Source organism: Pelophylax lessonae, assembly GCF_965119305.1.
Source record: "Pelophylax lessonae genome assembly, chromosome: 11".
Taxonomy (NCBI): Eukaryota; Metazoa; Chordata; class Amphibia; order Anura; family Ranidae; genus Pelophylax; species Pelophylax lessonae.
Window position 1 is genome coordinate 195946252 of NC_138778.1, and position 18058 is coordinate 195964309.

At 42.3% G+C, this 18058-nt stretch overlaps 1 protein-coding gene across 1 annotated transcript in view; it reads left to right on the forward strand.

Moving 5' to 3' along the window:
* Positions 1-18058, forward strand: part of LOC309567551 (cadherin-like protein 26) — a gene marked incomplete at its 5' end in the record, with an annotated part of 147713 nt that overhangs the window by 104241 nt on the left and 25414 nt on the right. Inside the window, 2 exons of the mRNA XM_082272935.1 lie at positions 3616-3837; positions 7860-7975. Coding sequence (XP_082129061.1) covers positions 3616-3837; positions 7860-7975 — 338 coding nt within the window. The remainder of the gene's footprint in view (positions 1-3615; positions 3838-7859; positions 7976-18058) is intronic.

The window sequence follows — 18058 nt, forward strand, 5'->3', positions numbered from 1 at the left end:
CTCTGCTCTTTAGCATATTACCGCTTCCTTCTACTTTTGTAGAAGTCTCTCTTTCTCTGAAACTCCCTACTCCAATCTGCCTCCCTATCTTTGTTTAGGCAATCCCTGAAATCTCACCTTATCAGGGAAGCCTACTCGATAACTGTACCTTCAGTTTCTCCATCAGGAAATTTGTCACAGTTCCTTCATTTTGTATAACTCGCCCTTTCCTTTAGATAGTACGCTTGTCAAACAGTTAACTCTCTTCTACCGAATGGTATTGAAATGTACTGTTTTCCTTTATTTGCACTGGGCAAATTTGTTAGCGCTATACGAATATTAACCACTTGCCGACTGCTGCCAGACTATATACGGCGGCAGTCAGCCCCTCACAGGCAAAGTGACGTATGGGTATGTCACTAGCCTGTGAGGCTCTAGGAAGTGAGCGCGCGCCACCGGAGGCTCGTCACGGACTCCCCCGCGCGAGTGATCGGCGGACCCGATGTCCACCGCTCACTCGCGATCCTCCGGTACAGCGGGAGAAAGGCAGGCGGCTAATGTAAACAAAGCCGCCTGTCATTCTCCCCTGTGTAACAGCACAGATCATACGGTCCTGCTATGTAGGACCGTTGATCTCTGCTGTTACACACACAGCCACATCCAATCACAGTAAGAATCACGCCCCTAGGGACACACTTAACCCCTCCCTCTCAAATAAAGTTAATCCCATCCCTGCCAGTGTAATTTTTACAGTAACAGTGCATATGTATAGCACTGATTACTGTAGTAATGTCACTGGTACCCCCAAAAGTGTCAAAAATGTCAGTCAAGGGTCCGATCTGTCCACCGCAATGTTGCAGTCCTGCAAAAAAAATCGCAGATCGCCGCCATTACTCGTTAAGAAAAAAACCCAATAAAAATGACAAAAATCTTTCCCTTAGTTAGTAAACGCAATAACTTTTGCGCAAACCAATCAAAATATGCTTTTTGCGATTTTTTTTTACCAAACATATGCCTAACATTGGCCTAAAATGTTAAAAAATTTTGATTTTTACATTTTTTTTGGGGGGGAATTTCATATAAAAAAATTTGAAAAATATTGTTATTTTTGTAAAATTGACGCTTATTTTTTTGTTTATAGCGCATGATCGAAAAATCGCACAGGTGATCAAATACCACCAAAAGAAAGCTCTGTTTGTGGGGAAAAAAAGATGTCAATTTCATTTGGGTACAGCGTCGCACGACCGCGCAATTGTCCGTTAAAGTCACGCAGGAAGGGGGTAAAATCTTCCGGGGCTTAAGTGGTTAATGGTTTACAAGTCTCAGTTTGCATGAGCATATGCAAGTCTAAGATACAACAAAAGTGCTGAAGAGCTGAAAGAATTACAGTAATTTCTTCTGACATGCCTGACACACAGCAAGGTGTCCTAAACTCTCCCCATAAGTGACCTGTCACATTATTGGAGTTAATAAGCAGCAGGATATTGGCTAACAAACCTGAAGATCAGGTTGTTAGAAGAATGAGACGCACCTACAAACTCTACGTTATACCCTGCAGGCAGGCGACATTGCGAGGCCCACGCTGGGGAAAGATTCACTGAAATGAATGAGGGGAGTCTGTTTACCACTCTTCCCTCTGCTATATTAGTCACTCAATAACAAGCCACATAGCTCTTCAGTCCTCAAATGCCTTTAAGCTGAAACTACAAGTTCTACAAAATGACGGTTTTACCAGTTTTCAGAGAACATAATTTAGCTCTTTTGACACGTGGTACATAAAATGTTAAATATTTATATATAAAACCACAAAGAAATATATACATGCATACAAGGAGCATAGCTACCTGCACTCCCAACACTTTGATGATAGGCAACCAGCCTAGGAAGATCGGTGCTGGCAGTGCTGTCAGCACTCAAACTATTGGCTGGCCTTTGTAGTTAGCACATGGAAGTCATTCTGACAACTGCACAACAAAAAACACATTTAGGGTGCTAGACCCAGATTATTATTATTTATGGTAAGCAAGAAAGATGGCTCTTAAATGAAAAGTTTTTTTCTAGCATTTTAAATTGTATTACCTTTGGATCTCTGGGCTCAGCTGCACCAAAGATGATCCAACGGGGGCATGCAGGCCCTATTTACTTAACCACTTGCTGACCGCTGCAAGTACATATACTGCGGCGGTCAGCCCCTCACAGGCAGAGTGACATATCGGTACGTCACAAGCCTGTGAGGCTCTGGGGAGCGAGCGCGTGTGTCCGCCGGTCACTCAGCGATCGTCGGTGCAGAGGGAGAAAGGCAGGCGGCTAGTGTAAACAAGCCGCCTGTCATTCTCCCCTGTGTAGAAACAATGATCATACGGTTCTACTATGTAGGACTGTTGATCATTGTTCCTACAGCTCAAGCCACAGCCAATCACAGTAAGAAACACGCCCCTAGGGACACACACAGCCCCTCCCTCTCAAATAAAGTTAACCCCTTCACTGCCAGTGTAATTTTACAGTAACAGTGCATAAGTATAGCACTGATTACTGTAGAAATGTCACTGGTAACCCCAAAAGTGTCAAAAATGTCAGTCAAGGGTCCGATCTGTCCACCCCAATGTCGCAGTCCCGCAAAAAAAAAATCGCAGATCGCCGCCATTACGCGTTAAAAAAAAAAACAACAAAATTACAAAAATCTTTCCCTTTGTTAGTAAACGCGATAACTTTTGCGCAAACCAATCAAAATATGCTTTTTGTGATTTTTTTTTTTACCAAACATATGTAGCATAAAACAAATTGGCCGAAAATGTTAAAAAATTTTGATTTTTACATTTTTTTGGGGGGGAATTTCATATAAAAAAATGTGAAAAATATTGTTATTTTTGCAAAATTGACGCTCTTTTTTTGTTTATAGCGCATGATCAAAAAATCGCACAGGTGATCAAATACCACCAAAAGAAAGCTCTGTTTGTGGGAAAAAAAGGACGTCAAATTAGTTTAGGTACAGCGTCGCACGACCGCGCAATTGTCCGTTAAAGTCACGCAGTGCCGAATTGCAAAATACCCCCTGGTCTTTCAGCAGCCAAATCCGCCGGAGCTTAAGTGGTTAAATGGGTCACGTTGAGCGGGAGGTAGCGGTCACCAAACGCGACATAGGTTATAACTCCGGTCGCAGCTACAAAGGAGAGCATTGAATCCATGGCTTCTGTACATCCCCTGGCTGTTGCCTTTGTGGCTAAAGGGGAGTAGGTGGGTAGGGATGGGGGGGGGGGGCATTAAAAACATGGTGCAACCACATGGTTTTGTCCCCACCCCCCCTATTGCAATCATAAAAGAACCCTTACAGTAAGGTGCCTTGGTCACAAACAGACACAAAGATGTTTCATATCAGTGTTCTGCAGAGCGTCAAAAATGCATGTATTTTGTGGGTTATTGCAGAGCCATTCAAAATGAATGGCACCACAAAGCAATGCACTTTGCATCATGTGTTTTTGTGCGCCATGTTAACACGAAGGTAAAACTAATGCTTTACCACACATTACTGCAACACACAGATTTAGATGTGGCTGATTGCTACAAGATTCTCTTATTTGTGCAATATATAAGTAATGAGTTTTTTTTTTTTTAACTTTCTTCTTGTTTGCGTTTTAGATGATATAATCAAAGTTAAGAAGGAGAAAGATGCATACCAAGGAAATCATACTTTACACCTTGAGATCTATGACCTGCAAGGAAAAGTCTCCCAACAGAACCTGACAGTGTATGTCTGTGACTGCTTAGGCGGTGATGTCTGCGTTGAAAAAATGATTGACCCTCCGACTCTTAGTGGGGGAGCAATCGCACTGCTACTACTGACTCCTGTAATATTTCTTTGTAAGTATTCCTTTGTTGGTATTGTTTTAAATGGACAGACAATTTTTAAACTGCAAACATATTCTCAACAAAGGTAAAAGGAAAAAAAAATTAATAAGATAATTATTAAATATTATTATTCATTTCAAGACTTATCAAACAGTAGAAAGATTTTAATTAGATCTAGAGACTTCTTTGTGCAGGGTTTTACACTTTATTGCACTAGATTGCTCTACTAACTTCGTACAGTTCGTATAGCGGCTTCAACCGGAGCGGACAGCTTTTTTTTTGGTTTAACCTGCTGGGTTGAATGGAAAAAAAAAAAACGAATAGTGTGTATCAAGCATTATGCCTCATACACATGCGTCGATAGTTGGACGTGAATTTTCGGCCAACGTCCGATCGTCCGATTTTCGGCTTGTTAGTATGATGCTTTCGACAACCGACTCCTACTTTTCGGCCGAAAAAAAATCTGGTGTGCAGGCTATAAAATTTTTGTTGGCCGTCAACACAGCGGCCGATTTTCCGTCAGTCAGTACAGATTTCGGCAGACAAAAATCTGATGAGCAAGACTGGGCATGCTCAGAGAAGAAAAAACACACGGAAAGTAAACCAGCACATGACATCACTTCTGAAGTTGATTTTTGTTGGCCGAAAAAATTCGTGTGCAGTCTAGGCACATTCCAACCAACAAAACACCACTCTGAACAAAAGTCGGCCGATCGGTCGGCCGATAATCGTTGCGTGTGTACGAGGCATTATTACTCTTTTGATCTGTTGAATTTACAATTGAAAGTGTTTTCTAAGTATCTGTTCGATAAGTGCAAAATTACCTGGTGATCCTGCCAGAAATCTAGTAAGCTGATAACAGTCCACAAGGACAATGAATACAGAAATGTATTAGTTATCAATTCCCACTTGGGTGTCAAAGCTTCTCCTATGTAGATCCAGTTAGGATCCTTTCACACGAACGATCCGATCAGATCCGCCTGTCAGTTTTTCAGGCGGACCTGATCGGATGCCCCATGCATCCCTATGGGGCAGCGGATGTCAGCGAAGACCTCTCCGTGAAATCCGGACAGATGGAAACCCTATCTTCCATCCATCTGGAGAATCCGATCGGATGAGATCGGATGAGAACAGACAGGCGGTCCGTTCTCATCCGATTCCCCCATAGAGGACAGCGGGGATCTGACAGCTCCATCTCCGCACACAGAGCGGAGATGGAGCTGTCATCCGCCTGCTCAGCAAAAATCAAAATTTTTCAACATTTTAGGCCAACTTGTTTTCTGCTACATATTTTTGGTAAAAAAAAAAAATCGCAATAAGCGTATTTTGATAGGTTTGCGCAAAAGTTATTGTGTTTACTAACTACGGGAAAGATTTATGTCATTTTTATTGTTTTTTTTTTTTTTAAACTAGTAATGGAGGCGATCTGCGATTTTTTTTTTGCGGGACTGCGACTGGACAGATCGGACCCTTGACTGACATTTTTGACACTTTTGGGGGTACCAGTGACATTACTACAGTAATCAGTGCTATACATATGCACTGTTACTGTAAAAATGACACTGGCAGGGAAAGGGTTAACTTTATTGGTGATCAGTGGGTTAAATGTATCCCTAGGGGCGTGATTCTAACTGTCAGGGGGTGTGGCTTGATAGATCATAACAGAGACATACAATCCTACATAGCAGGATCGCATAGCCTCTGTCATGATCTAAGGGAGAATGACAGACGGCTGTGTTTACATCAGCCGTCTGCCTTTCTCCCTCTCCTGAGCGGGATTGCGAGAGGCCGGCGGACATCGGAGCCGCCGGTCACTCACGCGGGGATGCCGGTGAACCGAGCGGGGGGGGGGGGGGAGCGCGCCTCCGGTGGTGTGCGCTCGCCCCCTACAGGCTCCTGGGCGAGCGACGTAGTCCTACGTTGGTTTGCCCAGGAGAGGCTGACTGCTGCAGTAAATATACTGTGGGCAGTCGGCAAGTGGTTAATATCTACCTTAACTTACATTGGTAATTGCATATTGTACTTATTTGTAGCCTAAATACAGAAATTTGCACCAAAACTTGTAATTTTGTAACTTTTGAAAACGCAAGAAATATATACATGCGTATAAAAAACTTGGTTGTGCCAGTAAATTGTGGGTGTGGTGTCGGTAAATTACAATCTGGTGGGTTGGCAACACTGACACTAGTGCACAGAACCAAGAGTGATGCATTGTGATGTGTTTAAATTTTGAATGACAGGCCAATACACTTATCTAGCTATATAGGAATCATCCTTGTGTATGATCTGCATTGATAAATGTTAAAAGCGCTTTTGAAAAGTCCCTCAAACTAGATAGTGTCATATATGGTTTTCTACTGCTGAATACTTGGCAATCACAACATAAATTACTAAGGGAAACTGGTTTCTGCATGGTTTCGGTTTGCTCTACAAAACTGTATAAAAGTGTAAACTTTGCATCATACTGCAGTGTTATTCATGATGCCTTACCTCAGTTCTTCCACCAGAGGGCATTGTTCCACCTCTGGGAATCCGCAGAGAAAAGATTACTCACTTTTTCTCCTTATCCAAACCACTAATTCAAAAGCATTTGGAAAGCACCAGAATTCATCTTATAAAATATGAATATCAATGTCTATGCAAGTTAGAATTGGACCCAAATCTTGTAAAAATCCAAACAGTTTATTTATGGATTCAAAAGAGGGTTTCCAATGCTATAAAAATTAGCTCCTGCTCACGTTTATTGTGGCAATATCACAATTATTTGTAAATGCACAATATCTTTATAAAAAAAAAAAAAAAAAGCCCAGAAAAAAACAATCAATCAATGGCAGCATGAAACCTTGTGTCATTCCAAGTGTACTTGGTTTCATATCATAATGTATATAGTCAAAAAGCCAATCAGTGGCAATGGTAAACTATATAGAGCTATCTAAACATGTATGCTTACATAAACCTGAGTTCTGTGATTTATGCTGGTAGCTGTGATAAAAGTGCAGCAGATCCAAGATATTGTGGGTACCATGGGTAAGCTAAAACTATACCGTCATGTCCACGTGTACGGCTCTATGGAATGTACCCACTGTAGGTGAATCACAAATCACAAAGGCCGGAGCAGAATGTCATTTATTTATATATATACACACACACACACACACACACACACACACATGATTCTGCACATAACGGCCGCCCTCTAGCAGTAGATTTATTACAGAGCGTTCGTGAACTGGATACTGGACTTACTACGACAGCACATTTTTTGCTTTTCTATGACTATCTCTCTTCCCTTCCTGCTCTAACTCCTCTGCCTAGGCCGGTCTCTCCTGAAGCTTCTCTTTTCTTTTGCCAGTAACCCCTGGTTATATGTAATATGGTTATATACAGTAGCGGCTGGTGCTCCATGGGCTGGGGGGGGGGGGGTTTCAGACGGACCACACCAGCTCCAGCCCGCACACCATACCCCCCCCCCCCCCCCGCCGATTCACTCACCCTAGACTGACATGTGAAGGGCAGGCAGCGGCGGCTTCCCCCTCAGTCTCCTCCGTGGGTTGGGCTTCCCCTGCATCTCCTCCCTCCTCCTTCGCCACTAGGATGACTTCTCCTTTCGGCCAATCGGGAAACGGGTCTCAGGCTCCGCTTCCTGATTGGCCAGGAGGAGAATCCGTGTGACAATAGCGAATGTTCATTCACTATTGCCACACAACTGGGTGGGCTCGGGGCGCAGTGCTCTGCGCCCCATGCCCACCATTTTTTGAAGCCTATTAGAGCCTCTGGCTCTAATCACATGCTTCATAAAAACCCATCGGAATCCATGCCTCTGGCGCCCTGCCTGTACAGTAGATTAGGGGGCCGGATGCATGGATAGGGGGAGCAGGCTGCCACTTGTTTTATATATATATATATATATTTATATATATATATATATATATATATATATATATATATATATATATAAATATATATATATATATATGATTTATGGTTATATAGCAAGTACTCATGTAATATTTTTTATTTATTTTTTGCTATAGTGCTTTGTTTCCTGCTGTGTAAAATACGATCTGGTAAAGTCATGGTCCCAGTTGAAAATGAGCCTCTGAATTCAATTATGGTGTACAACGAAGAAGGAGGAAACAAAGATTGTGAGGTAGGATTCCACATTTTCACCATTTTGCAATGACTGCGCTACACATAAGCTACTCAAAGACATGAAATGATGCTATTGAGAGCTAACCACTGAACACACAGTGATATAAAACATGGACAGTTATATATCTGCTTAGCATGCCTCTTGCAAACCTAGCTGATTCTGGTGAGCAAAGGTGTGAGCAGCCTATTGCATTAGGGTGTGCACCCCACAGTTAAAACAAGTGTGTGTGTGTTTACTGTACATATACACACAAACTGGCAAATTAAACTCCCCACCGACTCAGTAAAATAAGCACTTCTCTTATGGCAGAGCCAGTCAGTGGGAGATCCTTCTCATCCCCCCCATTGGCACACAGAGAGTTAATGCCCAGGCACCTCCAGCACACCCCATGCACATGCCTATGTTGGTGAGTGGGTGTCTGCAGAGGTTGGCTGGATCAATTTTGATGATGTGTTATGTGATATTCTGCGAGCATCTACAGTATATAGTCAAGTTTGGTATAACGCTGGTGGGCTGCCATCCACACATTAGAGAGTGCTAATCACGGGGAAAAAAAAGGAGGAAAAAAAGTCACTACTCTTTAAATGAAGTAATCTGTGCATGGAGTTAAGAGCATGGAAAATATACAGTATTTATGTTTTGGGACTTTATTACTTTTAAACATTGTTTCACCTTATAAGGAGCACCTGATATTATATACTGTATGTACAGTATCTCACAAAAGTGAGTACACCCCTCACATATTTGTAAATATTTTATTCTATCTTTTCATGTGACAACACTGAAGAAATGACACTTTGGTACAATGTAAAGTAGTAAGTGTACAGCTTGTATAACAGTGTACATTTGCTGTTACCTCAAAATACCTCAACACAGCCATTAATGTCTAAACCGTTGACAACAAAAGTGAGTACACCCCTAAGTGAAAATGTCAAAATTGGGCTTCATGCAAATAGTCGGGAAAAGAACTGCGATATTTTTGGAAATCGTTTCAGCGCCGCAAATTGACCTATCAAATTGCATGTCGAAATGGGGCCGATGTGAACGGTGGCTAAAGGCCAGTTCTACCTTTTGCACCATGTTAGGTTAGGTTATACCCATATTACTGGCCTTGGTATTTAACACAAAGTCTGCAGGAGCCTGAGATTGCACCCGCGATCCAATGATCACGGTTGCGATGCTCTGCAAGCTCCTATCCTAAAAAAAAAAAAACCCCACAATTTTTCCTGCAAAAAAAGGTCATGTTTTTCTTTTTTAAAGTAGACCTAGCATTTTAAGGTAAATGATCTAAGCCACACGTGTGCTACCCCCTTCTAACAGCTGTTTACATAAAGGTAGGGATTAAAAATTTGCCATTTTCTTTGCCTTTCAACAATAATGGTAAACATGATGAATAGAGCAGATTATTCCTCCTAACAGGGACACAGACCGCAGTGACAGTGGGTCTAATCCCTCTACACTATCAAAAAATAAAAAATAGCTGGCAGTGCATCTCAACACAAAGAAATGTACCTACTGTTTTTTTAAGTGCAACACACATCAATACACAGACAGTAAACATAAATTAGTGTAGGTACATTGCCAAGCCTTTCAAAAATGAATGTGATGCCCTAATGCAACACACAGTAATGTTGGTTCATTGTGTATGTCGGAAAATCCTTAAAGGGTAACTCCACTTTGTAGGGAAAAAAAAGGGCAAAAATAAAAAAAAAAATATTTTTCGACACAAATCATATTGTTATTGAAGGTTATTAAAAATGACCTTTCCTTTTCAATCTGCAGCTGCTGTAATTTTCTAAAAATGCAATGCAATATGGCTACCTGGAGCTGTTCTGTACACAGAATGTATACTGACCACACCCCCAAGTAATGTAATTTCCTACCTGTGTGATTGGCTCACTGATTTTCCCAGAAGTCTACACTAAGATACAAGTTCGATTTCAGACATCCCCCTGCACTAAAAAGTTCATTTTTGGTGAGATACTCCCAATAGGAAATCCTGTCTAAACGGATGCAGACTCTGCAATTTTCCTCATTAGAGCCCTGCAGGTGCACAGCTGATTGATCATTATGAAACCACTCCCATTAGATTCACTTTCCCACATGGACACAGACAAACGCCGCTAAACCAGACACAACGGACGTTCTAAACGTCTTTTACATAGCTGTAAAATTCCAGCGTTCAAAGGACTTTTTAAAACGTCCCGTGTACATGTAGACTAACAAAAGGTAGGAATCTGCAACAAAGTTTGTTATAATCCCTTCAATGTACATAGATCACCCAGAGGGGAATGTTTTTCTCAACAAAAGTGGAGTTACTCTTTAAGTTTGGCGATATCCCTTCAATTATAACTGTACTAACTGTACCATAATAGTGATTTTAAAGTGTTACATTTTAATCTTTAGTATATTGATTATATTGAGTATAAGTGTTAGGCTCAGCTTAGACAGCAGACAATGCATCTTTAAGGCCCCTTTCACACTGTCCGTCCGTCAGACGGACTCCGTTTATCTCAGCGGGGGATCGATCCACCGATCCCCCGCTGAGCAGGAGGATGACAGCTGTTCTCCGCGCTGTGTGCAGAGACACAGCAGTTCCCCATACATCTCTATGGGGGAATCGGATGGGAACGGACTGTCTGTTCTCATCCAATCCGATCCCATCTGATCCGATCCGGTGGACGGATGGAAAATAGGGTTTCCATCCGTCCAGATTTGACGGATCAGATGTCATGACTCTGCTGACATCCGATGCCCCATAGGGATGCAATGGGGGGGGGGGGGGGCGTTCAGATCCGCCAAAAAAACGGACAGGCGGATTTGAACGGTCCGCCTATGTGAAAGGGGCCTAATACTTTTCAGAGCCCCAGTACATTGATCTATCTGGCTTAGCATTCACGCCCACCAGTGCTGTATTTTGGCCTAGGCCAACAAGGCCCAGGCCTAGGACGGCACTTTGCAGGGGGGCAGCAAAAGTTGCCCCCCCTCCACCTGAGACTCTATTGGCCACTGGTTGCTAGAACTGCCTCCCTCATTTCCCCCCTCTCTCTCACCCCCATCTCTCTCGCTCTCCTCCCCCCTATCTCGCACCCCTCTCTCTCTCTCTCTCTATCACCCCCCTCTCTCTCACCCCTCCTCCCTCTCACCCCTACTCTCTCTCTCTCACCCCCTCCTCTCTCTCATCCCCCCCTCTCTCTCACCCCCTTCTCTCTCACCCCTCCTCTTGCTCTCTCTCTCTCATCCCCTCCCCCCTCTCTCTCTCTCATCCCGCCCCTCACCCACCCCCTCTCTCTCTCCCTCACCCATCCCCCTCTCATGAGATCTCAGGGGTTCATGCTGGGACTTGTAGTTCTTCAATTTTTGAGGGAGTCACTAAAAAAGAAGAAGGAGTGGAGCAAATTTACATAGGAGGGGGGGGGGGGGCGCCCAATTTTAGTCTTGCCTAGGGCAGCAAAAAAACAAAATACACCACTGACGCCCACACAGGTTACGAAAGCACAGTCCAACATCCATGTGTAGGTTATAGTTACATTACAATTCTGTCTATACATGAAGTTCAAATCAATGCAGCTAGTGCATTATAATGCAAAACAAAACAAAAGCAAGTCATAAACTACTTATGAATACACAGCTATACATGTGAAGTATGTATTGCAATATTAGGGTACTTAGTCTTGGTTAAAATACACCTCCTGCACTGCTACACAACAGATTGTGCACATAGCAAAAAGCCTACACCCCCCCAGCACTTATGTGATGTGAGCTATCTGCGGCACTGTCTGACACCATGTGTAGCTAATTGTCTGACTCGTTTTATGGCTGAAAGCTGCAAAGACTGTGGGAGATTGCATTAGATTAACAAAAAAATCTCTTGTATTCCAGATAATTTAAACATTTTTTTCTCCCCATTATTGAAGGGTATGGTTATAAAATTGCACAGTTCAAATTCACACAGGTAGTGTGCTTTGTTATTTATGACTTAGTGAATAAGCTTGCACTGTAATTTCCTGGTGCCTTCATGGCAGCACACAAAGGGTTGGTGCTATGCCCCCGTCTAACCAACAGATCAAACTCTATAAAAATTTGGTTCCGTAGCCCCTTTGTCATTACAGACCGCAGGACCTTTTTAATTCATTCCTTTTATATTTGCTTGATGTTAAAGCGGAGTTCCACCCTGGATTTTTTTTTTTTTTTTTTTTAATACCCCCGGGACAGTCAGGGCTAGTGCATTCCACAATGGCTAGCCTCTGATCTGTCCCGGGTTGCACTTACCTGTTAGGACAAATACTTACCTTGCAAACGTCTTGTCCAGCGCTGCCATCTCAGATGTGGGCAGCTTGAAGCCAGCGAGATCCTCTTCGGCGTCTTCTTCCGCCTTCTTTGGTCCCACGATGCTCTGCGCCGGCCCCGACGTCACTTCCGGGTTGCGCGCATCAACCCTCTACAGCTTCTGGGCATGCCCAGAAGCTGTTTAGAAGGGGATGACGCGCGCGACCCGGAACTGACGTCGGGGCCGGTGCAGGCGCAATGATTCCTGGGAGCTATGACGTCCAGCTCCAAGGAATCATTGCAGAGCCAGGAAGTGACGACGGGCCGCGGCCGAGGAAGGAGGAAGTAAGGTAAGTATTTTTTCTTCGCTACGAGGTAAGTAAAAAAAAAAAAAATATGCGATTATCCATTTCTTTTTCAGGTGACCCGGAGCGAGAAGATGGAGGTAAGTATAAAAATAGGGTGGAACTCCACTTTAATCAATTGAGTCTGGTCCGGTTCACATTCACCTAAAATGATGTCCTGCAGCTTAGGCTGTCTAAATACAAACAAGAGTAGGAGCCTTTATTTCTGTAGATCTTTTTTTTTTTTACCGTTTTTATTATGCCCATTGCACTGTTATTGCAAGGCTGTACAGCGAATAAAAGCCAAATTCCCATTTATTCCCCTTTATTTGCTTTCAGTCTTCCTTTCTTGTTTACTAAAGTAGACTTTTACCTCCTCCAGCCTCCGAGATTTCCTTCATTATGTTTTTTTTATTCTGTGCATACCTCAGCACTTTACACCCCCCCCCCCTTCTCTAAGGCTCCTATCACACACTCCGTCCGTCTCCGGTTTTCTCAGCGGGGGATCGATCCGTCGATTCCCCGCTGAGCAGGAGGATGACAGCTGTGTCTCCGCGCTGTGTGCGGAGACACAGCTCTCAGTTACCCATGCATCTCTATGGGGGAAATCGGATGGGAACGGACCGTCGGTCCGTTCTCATTCGATCCCATCCGATCCGCTGGACGGATGGAAAATAGGGTTTCCATCCGTCCAGATTTGACGGATCAGATCGGATGTCAGCGGACATGTCTCCGCTGACATCTGATGCCCCATAGGAATGCATGCACAGATCCGCCAAAAAAACTGACAGGCAGATCTGAACGGTCCAAACAAAAACAAGGTGGATAAACCACCTATCTCCTGTGCTCAGAAAAGCCGACTCCTTGACTGCTCTGTCCACGGGACTTTCAAAATGGCATCTTGGATGGCTAGGATCCTGCTGCCTAAAAGGACTGGGGCAGTCCAACAATAATGCAAACAAGAAACACAAAGAAAGGCGTGTCGACCTAGCGCATTATCCTCAATATGGGCTTTATTGTTAAAACATAAAAATGGCTACTCACAAGCAAAGGTATAAATCAATCACATCGGACTCAAAATCTTGAGTATCAAGAGTTGTCCACACGAATGTCCCTTGTCCTATTAGGATGACGGCTGACGCGTTTCAAGGCATACGCCTCTTCCTCAGAGCCACTGTGTCATGGTCTACTCTCAGGATCTGAACGGTCCGCCTGTGTGAAAGGGGCCTTATAGTTTCAAAATGGCCACTCCTCTGATCGGTACAATGCTGTTTGCCATCACACACGACACAGTAGCCACCTGATACACCAACGCCCATATTTACTGCGCCACCCCATCAGAGGGCAGTATTTTGACTGGGGGAGTGGGCAGTTACCATTTAAATTTGGTCACTGTTCTTTTACATGCAATGGGATCTGTTTCTCATCCATAAACCATTGCTTGTTATGCTTACACTCTATACTCTAAAAGCCATTTTTTCCAATGGCTCAAATCTCACAGAACAAAGATCCTCAACATGTCACTAGGTAAGGAGCTGCTTCTTTAGTAAGTATAGATTTAAAAGTGTGTGCATTCTAACAGCATACACGCCTCCTTAGCCTTGGTGCTATTGAGAAGAATTGTTTAAAGTGTTATAAAATAACTGCTCTTGTGGTTTGGATGGAATGTGGCACCAACCATTGTGTTTGCTGCCATGGAGAGGCACCAAGAGAGGAAAAATGATGGAAAGGCAAGTACACAGGTGCATCTCATAAAATTAGAATATCATCAAAAAAGTAAATTTATTTTAGTAAGTCGATTCAAAAAGTGAAACTCATATTTTAAATAGATGCGTTACACACAGTGATATATTTCAAGCATTTCTTTCTTTTTATTTTGATGATTATAGCTTACAGCTAGTGAAAACCCAAAATTCAGTATCTCAAAAAATTAAATGATTACATAAAACCAATAAAAGAAAAAAAAAAAAAAAACATTTTGAGAAATGTTGGCTTAGTGAAAAGTATGTCCGTGTACAGTATAGTATGCACTCAATACTTGGTCGGGGCTCCTTTTGCATGAATTACTGCATCAACGTGGAGTGGCATGGAGGCAAACAGCCTGTGGCACTGCTGAGGTGTTATGGAAGCCCAGATTTCTTTGATAGTGGCCCTCACCTATCACGTCTGCATTGTTGGGTCTGGTGTCTCTCATCTTCCTCTTGACAACACCCCACAGATTCTCTGAGGTTTAGGTCAGGCCAGTTTGCTGACCAATTAAGCACAGTGATACCATGATCATGAAACCAGGTATTGGTACTTTTGGCAGTGTGGGCAGGTGTCAAGTCCTGCTGGAAAATGAAATCAGCATCTCCATAAAGCTGGTCAGCAGAAGGAAGCATGAAGCGCTCTAGAATTTCCTGCAAAGCTGACTTTGGACTTTATAAAAAACAGTGGACCAACACCAGCCGATGACATGAGAGAGGGTGAATCTCCCAAATGGGGGCACAGACAGTTGTTCTAATTCTTCTACAGCTGTGGCCAAAAAAGTTTTGAGAATTACACAAATATTACATTTTCACAATGTAATATTGCCCCGGTTTTTTGTCTGCTGCATCACACAAACGTCCCGCAATTTGGAATTACGGGCAGAATCGCGACAATTCCGCCCACGGTAGGGATCGCTCAGATGTGAACAGATCCTAGAAGACTTTTTGTGAATATACAAGCATATACATAATTTGCTGTAAAAAAACGTTCCAATCATTTCAAACATAAAACAATGTACATTCATATCACAATGGTCTAATCCCTTGTTAGAACATGTCCTATGTAGTGGGGATACTTTACTTTTTCACAATTATTTTTAGAGAGATCTTCCCACTGACACCATTGATCTTTTTTAGCTATTTGTAAGGGGTCATTCTCCTTAATGACCACAAGTGTAAGGAGCATTCTTCCCACTGACCATCACACTAATATATCATAAGTTGTAAATATAGGAATTTTTAGCAGGGGTTCCCGGAGACTGGAAAATATTTCAAGGGTTCCTCTGTGTTGAAAAGGTTGAGAAAGCCTGCTTGAAAGTGTAGCTATAGGCAACACTTTCTTTTTAAAGTTTTTAAAGTTTGGATAGAATAAGAGAGGGTTAGGTCAGTTTTTTTTTTCCTAACATTTTTTTGCCATCTGTGTCCCATTGGAAGATTTCCACTTTGTTACTTTTTTGGGAACAACCCCAAATTTGGAATTTTCTTTTATTTTCATTTTCAACAATAACAGTAAGCAGGACAAACAAAGAGGGTGAATCTCCCCAATGATGGCACAGACAGCAGCAAAAACAGGCGGTGTTCTAATACCTCTCCACTCTATCCAAAAAAAAAAGTTTTTCCTTTAGTTATACTTCAATAAATACAAAATATATTTACAAATGTCAAATATTAAAAGAAAACAGCATAAAAAAGTGTTTTTTTAAAGAATGCCCAAAAAAATATTTTTGGGGAAAAAAAAACCGTGACTTGGCCCCTCAATTCCCCCCAAACATCAGCCAATGCTCGATGAAGGGTAAAACAAAAGACACTTTATTCACCAACTCACTTCCACTATATACAGTCTCATGAGTTTGATTTCATTATCATATGCAAATGTATGGTACACAGAACATAGTTAACATACCTTGGCCTTCTGGAAAGAGACAATAGGTGAATAAGACTGCAACATTATCATAATTAATTCAACAAACAACAAGCCCAAAACATAGCCGAATACACATTCCTAGAAGTGTGAACACACTCCACCTCTAAACAGATGAAAGCAGAAGACATAGGCTCTCAGACTGCCCGTCTCCATTTTCAACACCTCTTATTATAACTTAAGTGTCAATTCACATCCCCCCAGTATACCATAGCTCAGTCTTATGTCATTAGCATCTGTTTAGTTTCTCATTGTGTGAAGTCCTTTGTGATATATGCAGCTTAAGCCCAAAGTCTGTGTCGCTTGGGGTGACAGGGACTTGAATTCAAAGTAACATTACTCCAAGGGTCCCCCAGCATACACCCCAACCAGAGCCGCACTCCCCTACAAACCAGGGCCGTAGTCCATGGGCAGGAGGCTGGCCTCCACACTCTTCCAGTAGCCCGTGACAAACAGTATTTTAGCGGATTTCTTAAAGGGGTAGATACCACTTTCTAAACGGAGTCCACAGCCCTTTTCTCCAACGCAAAAGAAAAAATAAGGTCATTATTTAAGGGAAGATTTCCCAACAAGCTAGGAAGATTTAGATAAACCAAACAAATAAAAGATAAACTCCAGCAAATACTTTATAACCAGTTACAGCAAGTTTGGAATACAAAGTTTTACATATAAATAAAAGCTGACTATTGTAAGCACCTCCGCTAGTGGTAAATTGTTTGTCTCAGCTCTCTAACTGCTACATCTACATGACAGCTTATTGTGTTAAAAACAAAAAGACAGGCCAAATCACCCAGTGAAAATAAAAGAAAGCAAGCTTAAAGTGTTACTAAACCCAGGACCCTGAATTCACTATATCTGCTCTCTCACAATACACAGAACATGGAAATGCAATCGTTGTAGTAAAAATAAACTTCTAAATACCTTTTCTCATCAGCAGTATATAGCAGTCTTGTGACTACTAGCAGTTCCTGGTTCCAAGGTATAGCATGTAGGAGGAGTTTTCATACTACACTGAGCTGTCCTATCAGGATGCAGGACCCCTGACCCTCTGTTCGGACAGTGCGTATTGGCCCTGTGCTGATCACATGCACCCTCCCAAGAACAAAAAAACCTCTTTAGCAATAAACACTAAACTGAGCATGTGCAGCCTGACTCCAAAGGCTCTGTTCTATCCGGACATGTTCTGGAATCAGTGGATGGGAGAAGGGGAGGATCTGTACATACAGGATCAAGCAGCCTTTTTACACAATGTGGAGGAATAACCCCTTGGCTTCCACAGTGAGTATAACAAGCATGCTGCATATACAGACTGATTTTTGGATTGTGGGTTTAGTAACACTTAAAAAAACAAACTAATGCAGCCATTACATCTAAGCATTTGTAAACTATAATAAAATAAATGTTTGCTTTTGGGTTTAATACTACTTTAACAAAATGTACCAAAAAAGATCCACTATTGGCTACAGCCGTGGCCAAAAGTTTTGAGACTGACACAAATATTAATTTTCACAAAGTTTGCTACTTCAGTGTTTTTAGATCTTTTTGTCAGATGTTACTGAAGTATAACTACAAGCATTTCATAAGGGTCAAAGGCTTTTATTGACAATTTCATGAAGTTTATGCAAATAGTAAATATTTCATTGTTGACCCTTCTTTTCAAGACATCTGCAATTCGCCCTGGCATGCTGTCAATCAACTTCTGGGCCACATCCTGACTGATGGCAGCCCATTCCTGCATAATCAATGCTTGGAGTTTGTCAGAATTTGTGGGGGGTTTTTTATTCACCTCTCGAGGATT